Below are 13,520 nucleotides of genomic sequence, written 5' to 3'. Positions count from 1 at the left end.
GTGCCTGGGACCTTGCTGTTTCTATATTTTGTATATCACAGACAGGCCCCCATTGTGGTCCTCTTAGGAGTGCTCAAGTGGCCGGCTGCAGACTTCCCTCTTTCACTTGCTTGCCTTCGATGCAAGAAACCTCAAAGCTGGGACTTGTGTCCCTGCAAGCTGCTTCCAAAATTGTGCTGGGATTGGCTACCACCCTATAATCTTTTCTAGGGTTAAGAGCTCCTCGCTTGATATTTGGAACTTCCCATAACTGCTATTTTGTGAGCTGGGAAACCAGTTAAGGATTTTAACTTCTAGGAAATGAACATGTAAAAGGATAAATCTCTGGATTCCGTTAGCTATGTTTCTCTGCACTGCACCCCATATTTTTCCCTCAGGACACCTGCATAGATGGTAAGGGTTTTGCTGTTGTTGGCTTGCGTTCAGTTCTCTGTGTTGTTATTTTTGCCATACTTACCGAGTTCCAAGTTCCTTCATAAACGTCTTTTCAAAAGAAAGGTTCACCATATTTTCAAGAAGAAAAGATGAAATAACCAGTTTTACCTACAGATTCCATGTCTTTCCTGGAGACTTAAAAAATAAATTTACCCCTCCCCACAAAATAAATAAATAATCATAAGTATGTGAGGTAATGCATATGTTAATTAGCTGGATTTAGTCTTTTCACAGCATATACATATTTCAGAATATCACATTATACATCATAAATATATACAATTTATTTATAAATTTTAATAAACCAATAGTTTAAAAAATGAACTATCTTGCAGATTAATCTTACTTGTAGGATATTTTTCAGTATTTTATTATTTGATGGTTTCTGATACTTCTTTGTGACAATATTTATAATTATGATGTGAGATAATCTTTTTAACTTAACAGAGAAATCATTAATCTAACTAGTGTTAACAAATATGACTAGCATATAACAGGAATAAAATTGAATATTAAAATTGAATATTTATTTTGGAGAAAGAGTACTCTAATTTTCCATGCTTTAATTGCTTTTCTGAAATTCAGATTTTATTTCAATTTTAACCCATATTTTCCTTAGCTTTCAGAGACCATCTTTTCTTTTGTAATTCTCCTGTTTGTTTTTGTTTTCCTTTCCTTTTTACTTTTTTCCTGCTACCATTTTGGTGGACATATCATATGTCAATAACTCACACATTAATTTAACAAACATTTATCTACTGCCAGTTATATACAAGGGGCTATGCTTTGTTCTATGAGTACAGGATTTCATAATCTTGATACTTACTGTCACAGAATTTGCAATCTAGTTGAAGGAAAGAAAGATATACTTTATTTAAAAACAGGATAGCATTTGAAAAGTACCTATAAATATGTGGGAACAAATCTGTGTGAGTGCAGAAAAAGAAAAAATAACCATTTGCCACTAATATTGGTTAAACAATCCAATATAAAAATACTAAATTATAAAATAAGCTGGGCATCATAGCAGACACCTGTAGTCCCAGCTACTTGGAAGACTGAGACAAGAGGATCTCTTGAGCCTAAGAGGTTGAGGTTGCTGTGAGCTATGATAACACAGCGCTCTACCCAGGGTGACTGAGTGAGATTCTGTTTGAAAGGAAGAAAGATTAAAAGAAAGAAAAAAAAAAAGAAGAAGAAGAAAGGAGGGAGGGAAAGAAAAGAAAATAATATAGTAAAGTATTTGCCACAATGGGGGAAAGATAACTTTGAAAGCATGAAGCATTAGAAGTCAGAAATGAAAATGATCTATATTCCTAGACAAGTTAAAAACTTCTGTACAATTAAGAACTAGTAAAAACAATATAATCAGTGATAAAACAATGGGGGAGACATTTTTCCAGTAAAAGGGGGGCTTATATTATGATGTATCAAGAATGTGCCCAAATATACAAAAATATCACAAATATTCTGGCAAATAAATGAACAAAAGAAAGTTTTTTTAAAAAATTTAGCAGTGAGAGGAAGGCTTTATGGAGAAGCTGACATTTGAGCTATGTCTTCAAGAGTAAAAAAGATAGGTTTTAGCAAGGCAAAAGTAGAAGGCAGGACTTTTTAGGCAGGAAAGGACAGAATGAACAAATCCACAGAAGTCTAAGGACCAGAGTATTTGGGTCCTATCAGGTATTCAACTGGACTGGAATACAGCTTTCTATTCCCCTAGAACTGCAAGCCGATCAGGGAGGTCCTTGAGTGCCAAACTGAGGAATTTGGCTTTTGTATTTCAATTTCACCCTCTCTAAATTGTCTATAAATCTGTTAACAGCTCTTCACCCTATTGTCTGGCTCTGGTATAATTATTTTATCTGTGGAGGATGATGTCATGGAAATAGTACTGTACTAGGAATCAAGGGCCTTGGATTTATGTATTACACTTGGGTTTAATATATGAATATTACAACCGTAATTCAAACCTCAACAATTAAAATGATATCTCTCTATGTCAAAAAGGCGGAGAGTTTATTTGTTGCCAGAATACTCTACAGCATCATGCCTTGCATACAGTAGGTGCTCAGTATGTGTACATTAAATCTAATTCAGTAACAAATCTCGGAGGAAAAGGAGGAAAAAAGAACACAGATTTGAGGGTGGTGAACAGTTCTATCCTCTCAATGGAGGTCAGCACTCTGGTCTGCTATGAGTTTTATTTTTATTGGGGGGGTGTCCTACAATTAGAAACTAAATTATTGCAATTTTTCCCCAGAATTTTATTAGGTTTCAAATGCATGGAAGAGTCCAGAGCTGGTTACAGAAGCCACTCGTACTCACTACCTAGAATGGTACTGACCTATGGTCTCCTCCGCACCAGGCTCTGAGTCAGACACCTCTGCAGATCTTTCACTCCCTGCCCACACCTGCCCTGTGGGGGTGGGGGTGGATTGTGCAAATGCTTAAAACAGAACAAACAAACAAATAAAACCTGGCTCAGAAAGTTTCAGTACTTAATTTCCTTAGTGCCCTTCTGTAATAAATGGAACAGCTAGGATTTGAGCTGTCTGGCTCCCGCATCTGAGTTCTTTCCACTACACCTCATAGCCTCCAGAATTTCTTTCTGCTACTGGCTGGATCACAGATTTTAACCAAGTAGCTACAGAATGAGAAGCCTTGAATTAAACATTGTAGGCACAGGACAAAGTATAAGCTGAAGCCCTTGGTGTTTCGGCAGCTAGAAATGAGTCAAATCAAGTTTTGAATATGTTGGGTTCCTCCCATAGGTAACATGTCGTGTTCCTGGGGGGACAGGAAGACCATGAGACAACAAATCTAAAGATGGTTAGCCCTTAAACAACCTGCAGTAGCAAATGACATTGAGTAAACACATGTGTCTTACCTTTTCCTGTTTTCTCTGCTTACTCAATTCTCCTCACCTAGAAAGCCTTTCTTCAGTTTTTTCAACCCCCCAAATTGCTGCATATCTCCAGGTTTTTTTCAATTTCCATTTCCTCCTCAACAAGTCCTCCAATCAGCAATAACTTTTCCCTTCTCTGAACTCCTGTAGCTTTTTTCAGTATTAAAGAGGCAGTGTTGCTTAGTGGTTATGAACTCAGGTTGCCTGGGTTCAGATCTTGGCCCTTCCCTTCTCTTGGTATATGATTTGGGCAAGTTCTTTAAATGTCTATGGCTCGGTGTTCTCCTCTGTTAAAGAGGATGTATCAGTCAAGATTCTGTGGCAGAGAACAGCATTGATTCTTGCTTATTAAAACTGAAAGTGGTGTATTATAGGGCATTAAATAACACACAGAACATTTAAGTTGCCAAACAAAAAGACTCTCCTTTGAGCTTCCTGAATGTCCCCATGCTACTTTGCAGAAATGAATTGCCACAGGAGTTACTGCCTCTTTCACAACCCAGAAGTTGCCTGTGGAATGGAAAAGTTGAATAAAAATGTAAGGGCTGCAAAGGCCAGGCTCACCATGTCTTATTCAGCAAATAAATTGTATGTCACATGCCTGCCTCTTGATATCCACAAAAATAGCTACTGGTTAGCATGGTTGCAGACAAACCACATTTCTCTGTAGCTATTTTTATAAACAGGGATTGCCAAGTGTGGCCTCTGCCTCATTTCTTCCTTCTCAATTTTAGGACAGTACTTCTGAGTGGCCAAATTCAAATTACAGCCAGTCTTAGCTGCAAGGGAGTCTGAAAAATACAGATTCTGGGTATCTGGCTTCCGACTTTCAAAAAGACAGTGGTTGGGATGAATGTTGATGGCTACTCCACCATAACTAACATCTATATGAGGTAAATAAATACACCTACCCAATAGGGTTGTTGTAAGGATTACATCAAATAATAAAATCCTCAGAACAGTGCCTGACACACAGACGATTCTCAATACATGTAGCCAGCCACTTTCCTCAGTCAACTTCTCAGATAGTGATCCTGGGAAAAGTCAAAAGGCCTTTGATGTAGCCCCAAACTTCCCACCTACTAATAACTTTGATGGACCCACTTGTTTTATAAGAGGATCAGTTTCCCCACCTGCACCTGGGGGATAATAATCACTTTCTCCCTCATAGAGTGTCTGTTCCTGTCACACTAGACCATGTGTGAAGGATGATTTGAAAATTCTAATGAATGTTCTTCTGGCTTTGGTGCTCAATGGATACTAGGTGAATTGGAAAATTACAGAGTTGTGCTTAGATTCCAGTTCTTTCCCTGAGAACAGCAGTCTGCTTTCTGCAGTTTTATCTTATTCAATTACCCCATTTCCCTCTTTTAATTTTCAGAATTAGGCAGGGAAATCAAACAACTTCACCACATCCCCATGAGGAAAGCAAGGCTCAGACGCTGCCATAACCACCTCCTTAAAAAGGGGAGTCAGGCCCTAGCAAGCTCTTCGAAGCCCCCCAGGCAGTGTCCTCTGCACACCAGTTCCTATAACTGAAGAGCCAAGCAGAGAGGCTCAATCTCAAGGAAGAGGCAGGTGGCTCCAGAGAGAAAACTGTAAGCCATTCTCCCCGGGGAGAGAAATACCGAAAATTTAGCTCATTCTTTCCTGCCATAAAGCACACTGACTGCTAACAGCTTGCTTCTGTCCAAGCTGGTGTTTTTTAAATTAAGTATTGTTAAATCCATACCATTTGGAATGATGCTTCAGACAGCCCTGACACTCTCTCTTGCTTCTGCTTTCATTTCACCTAATATATTGTGCGTGGAGCCAGTAACCGGCATTACGGCTGCTACGGCTTCTGCTGGGGCTGCCACTCAGACGCATGCAGACGGCTTTAATTTAGATACCTGAAGAGGAAAAAGGAACAGGGCCAATGCCCTGCTCAGATGCCATGAGGGGCTTTTCCCGGCTGCCGTTCGTAGGGCTCTAGATTACCTACGGTTTTATGTTATTTTTTTCTCCAGTGCTAAAAAGGGCTTTAGAAATGAGAAAGTTGGGAGACTGAGAAGCTGTAGACTAAAATAAGATACTTTCCATCCTCAGGTAACACACACTCCTGGTAAACACTGGGAGCCTACCTTCTGCTCCTTCGCGTATGCTATAAACATTCCCCCTTCTCCACATCACTGTCAACACCTGAACGTGTATGGGTAGAAACAGAGAAAGAGAAATGGACATCGTAAGTATGAATGGGCTGCATTCAAAGTCAGAAAACCCTGACTTTGTGGTTCAAGGGCCACTTCTAGCCCATGGGGCCTCGATCAGATCAATTCACTTCTTGGAGCCTCAGTTTCCACATAAGAAGGATGGGTGAGGACTTAACCAATTCCACGAAGTAGCCATAACGATCAGATGAGATTGCAGATTTAAAATAGTTTTGTGACCCTTAGAGCTAATGATGTAAACTTTGGTAATTATCAAAATTAGTTCATTCCCAAAACTTTCCCCATCATGCTCATTCAGTTCAATTTTGCTCTCTTTTCTTGAAAGTTATAGCAAACTTGGCATTTCCCCTGCACTGCGTAACTGTGGACCATGCAGTTGCTTTTTCTAGTTTCTCTGGGCATTCCCAACAGAAAAGGAAACCCTGTGAAGGACCAGAAGCATGAGACACTGTGGTGCGCATCCTCCGGGCATCCAACAAATGACTGAGGGGGACCGTCTTACTGTATACATTGACACACCCATTAAAACTCCAAGGCAGAATTTGTGACCTAGTATAACTAGGCAGCATTTATTTTCAAATCCAAAAAGAAGCTAGCCTAGCATAACAGTGGCTACCAGCTATTTTCTAAAGATGCCAATTTGTTTTTTCTATTTCTCTACAAATGCTATCCCATTCCTAGCGTGGTTTCTACTGGTCCTTTCCCACTACCTGTTCTTCCCTTTGGATCTGCTTAATGAGTGAAGCTTATGTATAAGGAGGGGGGAGGTGGTGCTAGGACTAGTTATAACTTTTTAGCTAATGACTCTGATAGGAAGAAAAACAACCTGTAGCAGAAAGCTCCAATGCATACAAGAGACACATCTATAACACAGCTTTTTGAATAAAAGTTTATTTCAATCAATCAGCATTTTTTTAATGTGATGGGGATTTCAGATAACAGCAGCCAAGCCTTTTTACATCCACCTGTGAATACTGTCTAGCTTATGAGCATTAACGAGTGTTTGAGACGTTTGTAAAACTAATCTTTCTGAGAGGGAAAAGCATATTTCAAGAGTAGAACGTCTTTGTCATGGATTTGTTTTATGTATTTTTCTAGGTCCGCATGTTTAATACTGAGAAGAATCCTTGTATGCCACTGACTTTCCTAAAAGGTTGAAAACAGGGTTTTTTAAGTTCCTGCCTCTCTGATGTACTCTATGAAATAAGTAACTTGAACAACCTGCTTTTCTTCACCTTTTTGAAATGCAAAACTGCAGCTATGGATATAGGCAGACCTGCCTGTAGTCACATGCCCACTATGGCTTGCTCAGGTTTTCCGTATTTGTGTGTTTCATACCTCTTGTCAGTATTTTTTAATAATGAAAGGAAAGAACATAAATTCTAAATGCCTTCCACCTCCACCCCATATATTTCTGGGCTATCAGTGGATCTCTAAAGGGAAAACTTCCTGGTGACACCCCTATGGAAATGTAAGGCCACATTTGCTATTTCATTCTTTCAAAACTCAATGATTTCCTTTGCAGATAAGGGGAAATACATTCTTGTTTGGCACTTGATACTTTTCTAAGACTGTAATAAAATCTTCCTCCGGTGGAGTCAAATCTTGCTTGCTGGTGGATTAAGCCATCTCAGAAGCTTCAGGACATTCTCCTTGCTGTTACTGGCCCTGTCCTGTTGTCATTTCACTGCTCGTTAGCACTTCTCCAGGGTTGGGCTGGTCTGGAAGATCACCCTGTCCAACCCTCTTGCAATAGTGGACAGAAAAAAATAAAAAATAAAAGAGGTAAATTTCAGTTCAGCCTTTCTGCATTGTAGCAGCTCTGATAAGGGACGTGGGTGAAGTGCGGAGGAGGCTGAAACTGTTGGTTAAAAGAAGATTTGAGGATTAACCGAGAAATTAATTCATCCTTTCTTTCCCTCCTGCTGCTCAAGCGGATAGTTGAGAGTTGGCAGGGTGTCGAAACCAGGCTGTTCCTCACCCCCAAATTTCAGCCCCACTCATCCTGGAGTCTTTGTTAAGGGTTTCTTTTTAAACTAGGGGATCTACATTTCTAATTGTGCCTTTAGAATTAATAAACTGTGAATGTTCTAAATTGTCACTTCACAAAGAAGCAACTTGCTGTGTTATTTATTTATTTATTTTTAATGAAGTTCTTGATGCATCAGTTAACTTCTGTCATTGTTTGGCTTTAGTGAGGAACTTTTAAAAACTCAGATAGTATCCCTTTTCCAAGTCTAGAGGGAAAATAAAGAGGAACTTTATGGAGGAGGAATAAAGCTGTTGTCCAGAACACATTTAAAGGGCACAGTAAGTCAGTTTTTGTCTATGATTCTTTCCCTTTATGGCATATGTTATATATTGACAGGGATTAAGTCTCTCTCCTGAATGGAACAATACGCAGTCACAGGGAGCTACTGTACTTCACAAAGCAACAGACATCCGCACAAGCAAATGGCAAATAGAAACGCATCTCACAAAGAACTGACCGGGCTCCTCAGGAGGACGGGGGTCTGCTTCATCTTTTGCAATTCTGCATCTTTTGCTTTTCTCTTCTCAGCTCTGCTGCTGGCTCAGCTCGCTCGCCTTTCTTTTTCCTCCTTCTCCCCCTCTTTTGCTCACACTGTTACACTTTCTCTGTCCCCCTGGCTTTGTTATTCAGCATGTCTGATTAGCAGGAGCCTGATTGGCTGGCTGCCTGCTCCGAGAGAGATTCCATTCAGCTTACCCCCAGCCCGTCCACCCACCCACCCCTCGGTCAGGAAATGTGAGCAGGGCTGATGGAAGCCGATAGGCAGGGCTGGAGTGTTAGCACCAGTACTGGACGTGACAGCAGGCAGAGGAGCACTTAGCAGCTTATTCAGTGTCCGATTCGGATTCCGGCAAGGATCCAGGCATGGAATGCTGCCGTCGGGCAACTCCTGGCACACCGCTCCTCTTTCTGGCTTTCCTGCTCCTGGTAAATGCCTTTTCGTTTCAATACATTGCGCTTGCCACTGAGTCTGGGTGCCGTTGGGGTGCTGTGTATGTGTGTATCTTTATCTTAAAACTTCAGGTAAAATACTTTACATGACTTAAAAAAAGAAAAAAGGAAAAAACCTTCCAGAATTTTAACCCCAACTTCCCAAGCAAAATAAAGTCTGCAAGACTTTCTGGAATTAGTTACAGCTATATAATAATACTCATACTGAGCCATGAACTTTGGGATATACTGTGTAGAGTTTGTGAGCATGGTATAAATGGTGGTGTGTATGCTTGGAATTTGGGTAACAGACATCCTGAAATCAAACTCACTCACTGTGGTGCTCCTGGAAGTTTTTGAGAGCTAGGCTGTGAGGGGCTTTCCCCTACTGCCTTAAATGAATTATTTCCCTTGGATGCACGTGTGCTACTGTGCTACGGGTCCAGGTAAACTGGGGGAATGAGAGCCTCATTACAGCCGACCCAGAGTATAGCTCCTAATTACTGCAAGTCATTTATGAATACAAGTTAATACCAGGATTTATGAATTGAGGATTACAGTCTTTGATCTCAAATTTACTTTTGAAGAAGGGGAAAAATTGATGACTTTTTGTGCGGCTGATTTCCACAGTCATAGTGATAAGATGCTCTGCTTTTGCAGATCGGTACATGCTGCATTTTTGACTCAAAGTAAATGTTCCGTTGTGACTCATACTTGGTTTTATGGGCAGAAAATGAACATTTACTGTCCAAAAAAAAATCTACACTCAAAATATTAATAGCAATGAGCATTTTTTTTTTTTTAAACCAGAGTGTTCTGGGCAGGCAGCTCAATAAACCTCATCCCAAGATTCGGTTCCAAAATTTACACACACTGATCCAAACAAACGTGATATGGCTCTCCTTGTCACATTTCTGACATGCCAGCACTTCCTCAGAGAGTAACAAGGCATGGTAAAGTGTAGCCAGTGTATAGACTGCATCGATTCGTTGATGGAGAAGAAATGCTTTGTTCTGATTAGATGCTGATGAATTTGATCTGCACAATCATTTTGAAAAGGGAAAGCAATCCAGTTAGTACAAATTGAAAAACTTTAGGAAGATTCAATGGATAGAGTAATTCAGGCAGTGAGTAAATGTTTTATGCATTCCCACTTCTTAACAGTTTGCATCATGGTAGCTTAGAAATTATAATGCTGCCTTGCAAGTGCTAGAAATATAAAAATATATTCTTATTTTCATGGAAAATTAAAAGAAAACTAAATTTGAAGCCTGAATGGATTGTGCATTTTAGCTGCTTGGAAGAATATAAAGAACAGAATGTTTAGGTGTTCTTTATGACTTGTGGGGCTTACAATTTATGAAAGGTGTCTGATTTTTTTCCATAAAGGATGTGTTACTTGTATACATCGTTAGTTTTTCTCTTCCTTCCTTCTGTGTGATTTTTTAAAAAGTGTGTGCCATATTCCCATCAAATTGCATCATACAGCAAATTACCAGTACACGTTACTTTCTTTGATATTTTCATATGGAAGTATGATCTCATTATGCGTCAGTAAAACTTTCCCATTCGGGAATAGATTGTTTTGCTTCTCATGTGGTAAGTGCATTCTGTCACTCTTTGATATCTTGAATATTCATATATGCATCTGAGCATGTGACTAGACTTAGTGGGGGAAAAAAGTGCTTATTTCAGAAAGACTTAAAACATATTATGTTTAAGTTACAATAATTGCATTATGAAGACAACAGGAAGTCATACCTTGGTTCGTCTTATGCCTGCATTTATGAATTTGAAATCTGAGAGTTATGCTATAAAAAAAAAAAAAGAACTGACTGGTGAGTGTCTACATATATCCCTGTGCAGAATGATAACAGCCTTAGTAATAACTGTCATGTATTTTATATCTGAACATACAAAACACTAGGATAGTTGGAAGTGTTGCAATGAATCCCCGACAATAATCATTCAAATAAGACGTTTTAAAACCCATTTTACAGATAAGGAAACAAACTTTTATTTGAACCCAAAGATCAAGTAATGGAGAGAACATGACTTGTTTGGTTTGTACTATGAATATGGTTGCAAATATTTAGCAATATGGGAAGCAATGAGGTGGGTTGGTCTGTACTTTGTTAGAGATATTGTAGCCTTTTGCATCATCTTAGAAATTAAAGATTTGTACAATGTGATGTGCATTTGTTACACTTGCTCATTAACTTCCACCTTTAACTTTGTGGCCAAAATTAAATTATTGGCTTAAAAGAAGGTGACCTTTGGCCTGATGTGTAGTAGACTTAGAACTAGAATGTGGCATCATCATTAGCTTAACCTCAGGGCCTGATAGAGAAACTGAAGTGGGGGGCTTGTTTTTTCCTTTAATTCTTTCATACATTACAGGAGTCTGTCTACTATTAGAATTATTTAAAGCAATTTCTAATGGTCTCTTTAACTTCATTGACAAACATTCTGCTTAGTGGCAAGCCCCATTTCTACCTCATCAAAATAGCCTTCATTTCCTTGGCAGCTGAATCATCTGTGTGATGACTTGGTTCTTGAGTGCGTACAAATATCTAATGTTGTTCAGCCTCCCTGTTGTCAAACTCCTTTCCCCTTAGAACATTATTCCCGAGAGAATGGGCTCCCTGTGTCTTATGTATCTGCTTTAGGCACCCCCATATTTTCATGCACAAAGCATCTATCACAGACTTCTCCTTTACTCCTGACACAACAGGACAGAGATTTCATCTTGATATTCAGGTCAAAGTGAGCCATGTAACACCACTTTCCCAATTTCCCATCCCGTTCCCCTTTCAAATTCCCCCTCCTTTGTCCCAGTTCTTTAGCTCAAAAGGAATGTGGCAGGAACTATGACCGGCCATTGACATATGTGTCCATCTACACTTGAAGTCAAATCACTCCTTGTCCCAAAGGCATTCAATCAAATTTTCATTTGCTTTTTGTTTCTTTTAAGTGGTTTTAAGCTCTTTTGCCTGCTATTGTGAGAGTTGCAATAGTAATACTAGGAATTATAATAAAGTACATGTGTTATTCTGTTGAATTTCTTTTTCTTTTCTGCACTAATTTATACATGGCAACTAGTCAAACACAATAGCCTATTCCCTTCAGTCCCTCTGGCACTGTTTTCCACTATTATCTAAGTGGATCTATCTTGGATGGGGAGAAGCACCATTAGCTTGTGGAATGAACATTAAATCCCTTATTTATGGCAGACGGTGGCGTGTTCCAGCAGTGCACGTGTCTGTGTGTGTGTCTGTGTGTGCGTCCGTGTATATGCACAGCCCCTTTCTCTAAGTGATCACTCTGCATGTATTGCTTATTCTCATACCCAGATTGCCTTTAAATCAAGTCTGCAGAACATAGTAAGGAATATATTTAAACATTGTGTTTCTCATCTTTTTATGACATTTCCTATCTAGACACAATCAGCTACATTTTTGTTTTCTTGAGCTCCTGTTTATAGGTTTCAGTCTGTTCAGGACCACTTTCTGGCCCTCGTTATTATTTTCATGTGCACAAGCTCTATTGCTTTGTATAAAGTTGAAGAAAGAATGTCCAATAGTGGTCACTAGTGAACTACGGAAGAATTCTGTTATACCAGAGAAGTTTTTCCTTGGGAGATTAGGTGGATACTGACTGCTTTGGAGAAAATGAGTAAATGAATATGTGTGCATGTGTGTGCACATTTCTGTGAATGCATGCCGATGTCCCTTTACCATCATTTATGAATAAAATAGAAAGTAGTCATCTAGCACTTCATGAGCCAGGCTATCACTCAAACGTAAGAGCTGCACAAAGTTCATTCTTATATCCCAGTAACAAATTTAAAGTCAACTGTACAGTTTTTATCAGTAAAATGTGGTTGGCCCCTGTACAAGTAACTCATGTTTTTTTTCATCTCAGTTTCTTTTGGGTCCTTTTTGCACAGGAATTACCTTAGGATGAGACACAGTCTGGTGTTTTGGTTCTGCCCTTTTCTATGGCTTCATTAAAATATAATTTTAAACTCTCCCAGGAAAAATACAGTGTTGTATGAATTTCTGCATTTCCTGGAGCACCTAGTAGAGTGCCTTGTATATACAAACAACCTACTTAACTATCTGAACTAAATTAAGGGAGAAAAAGACTTATAGAGACTATAATGGTTCTCTAATTCTTCACATTTTTTGATGTTTCCTAACTTTGTATACATAGTCCAGTTTCTTTGGTCAAGTGACAGCTCTGCTTTTAATTAGTGTCTCTTTCAGGTTCCAGGAATGACATGTTCTCAGGTCCAATTATTTAAGTTTCATTCTGCCCTTCCCTCAGCAAGCATATTCTACTATTCCTGTGGTCTCAAGAGTAGAGTGACCTAGAAGTGACCTCTTCATAGCATGAGGACCAGAGTCTTTTCTTGAGTGAGAGCATTCCTTGAATCACCATGAATAACCTACTGGTTAAGTATGTTGAGATAATCACAGGAAAATGTATCTAAATCAAGTTTTACAGGCTTGTTGTTGTTACTAATTTTCTTCTTCTAGAGAGCTGGCTTCAAACTTTGTGCTTTCAAAAGAATGAGACAAGTGCATGTCATTTTCTGTCTACATCATAAAAACCATACCATGTGGTTGGATTTTGGCTTGATTGGCAGTACTGGTTCATGAGCGGCTTAGGACTGGCATACCAGAGGTGATGTAAGTCCAAAAAGATCCTAATTGAAATAGGCCAGCACAGCTGTGTGGGGAGCCTGCCTGCTAACTGGGTAAGCTGCTGCTATCAGCCCCTTCTTTCCATGAGCTCAAAAATAAATGACTAAATCTCCCCAGTTCCCGAACTTCAAGATTAAAACCTACATTGAATAAAGCTTAACTGTTCTGTTTCTCCTCCCAGGGACTGTGCTAACTGGAGCCCCCAGCCTAGAGGATGCGTTCGTTAGTTGAAAGTGTTCTTGCCCTGTCAAGAAAAGGCCCCAGTGGCTGAGGTCTACAGCTGACAGTGACCTCTG

The 13,520-nt window shown here is 39.4% G+C and overlaps 1 protein-coding gene across 2 annotated transcripts in view; it reads left to right on the top strand.

Moving 5' to 3' along the window:
• The window catches only part of ADAMTSL1 (ADAMTS like 1), a 1,032,656-nt gene that overhangs the window by 584,543 nt on the left and 434,593 nt on the right, over positions 1–13,520 (top strand). Inside the window, exon 1 of one of the 2 annotated variants that reach the window (XM_053572002.1) lies at positions 8,298–8,512. The exons of the other annotated variant lie outside the window; for it this stretch is intronic. Coding sequence (XP_053427977.1) covers positions 8,450–8,512 — 63 coding nt within the window. The 5' untranslated portion in view covers positions 8,298–8,449. Of the gene's footprint in view, positions 1–8,297; positions 8,513–13,520 lie in introns of those variants that run through there. 2 annotated transcript variants of the gene reach the window in all.

Source organism: Nycticebus coucang, chromosome 2 (genome assembly GCF_027406575.1).
Source record: "Nycticebus coucang isolate mNycCou1 chromosome 2, mNycCou1.pri, whole genome shotgun sequence".
NCBI lineage: Eukaryota > Metazoa > Chordata > Mammalia > Primates > Lorisidae > Nycticebus > Nycticebus coucang.
This window is presented reverse-complemented; position numbering and strand designations above follow the sequence as displayed.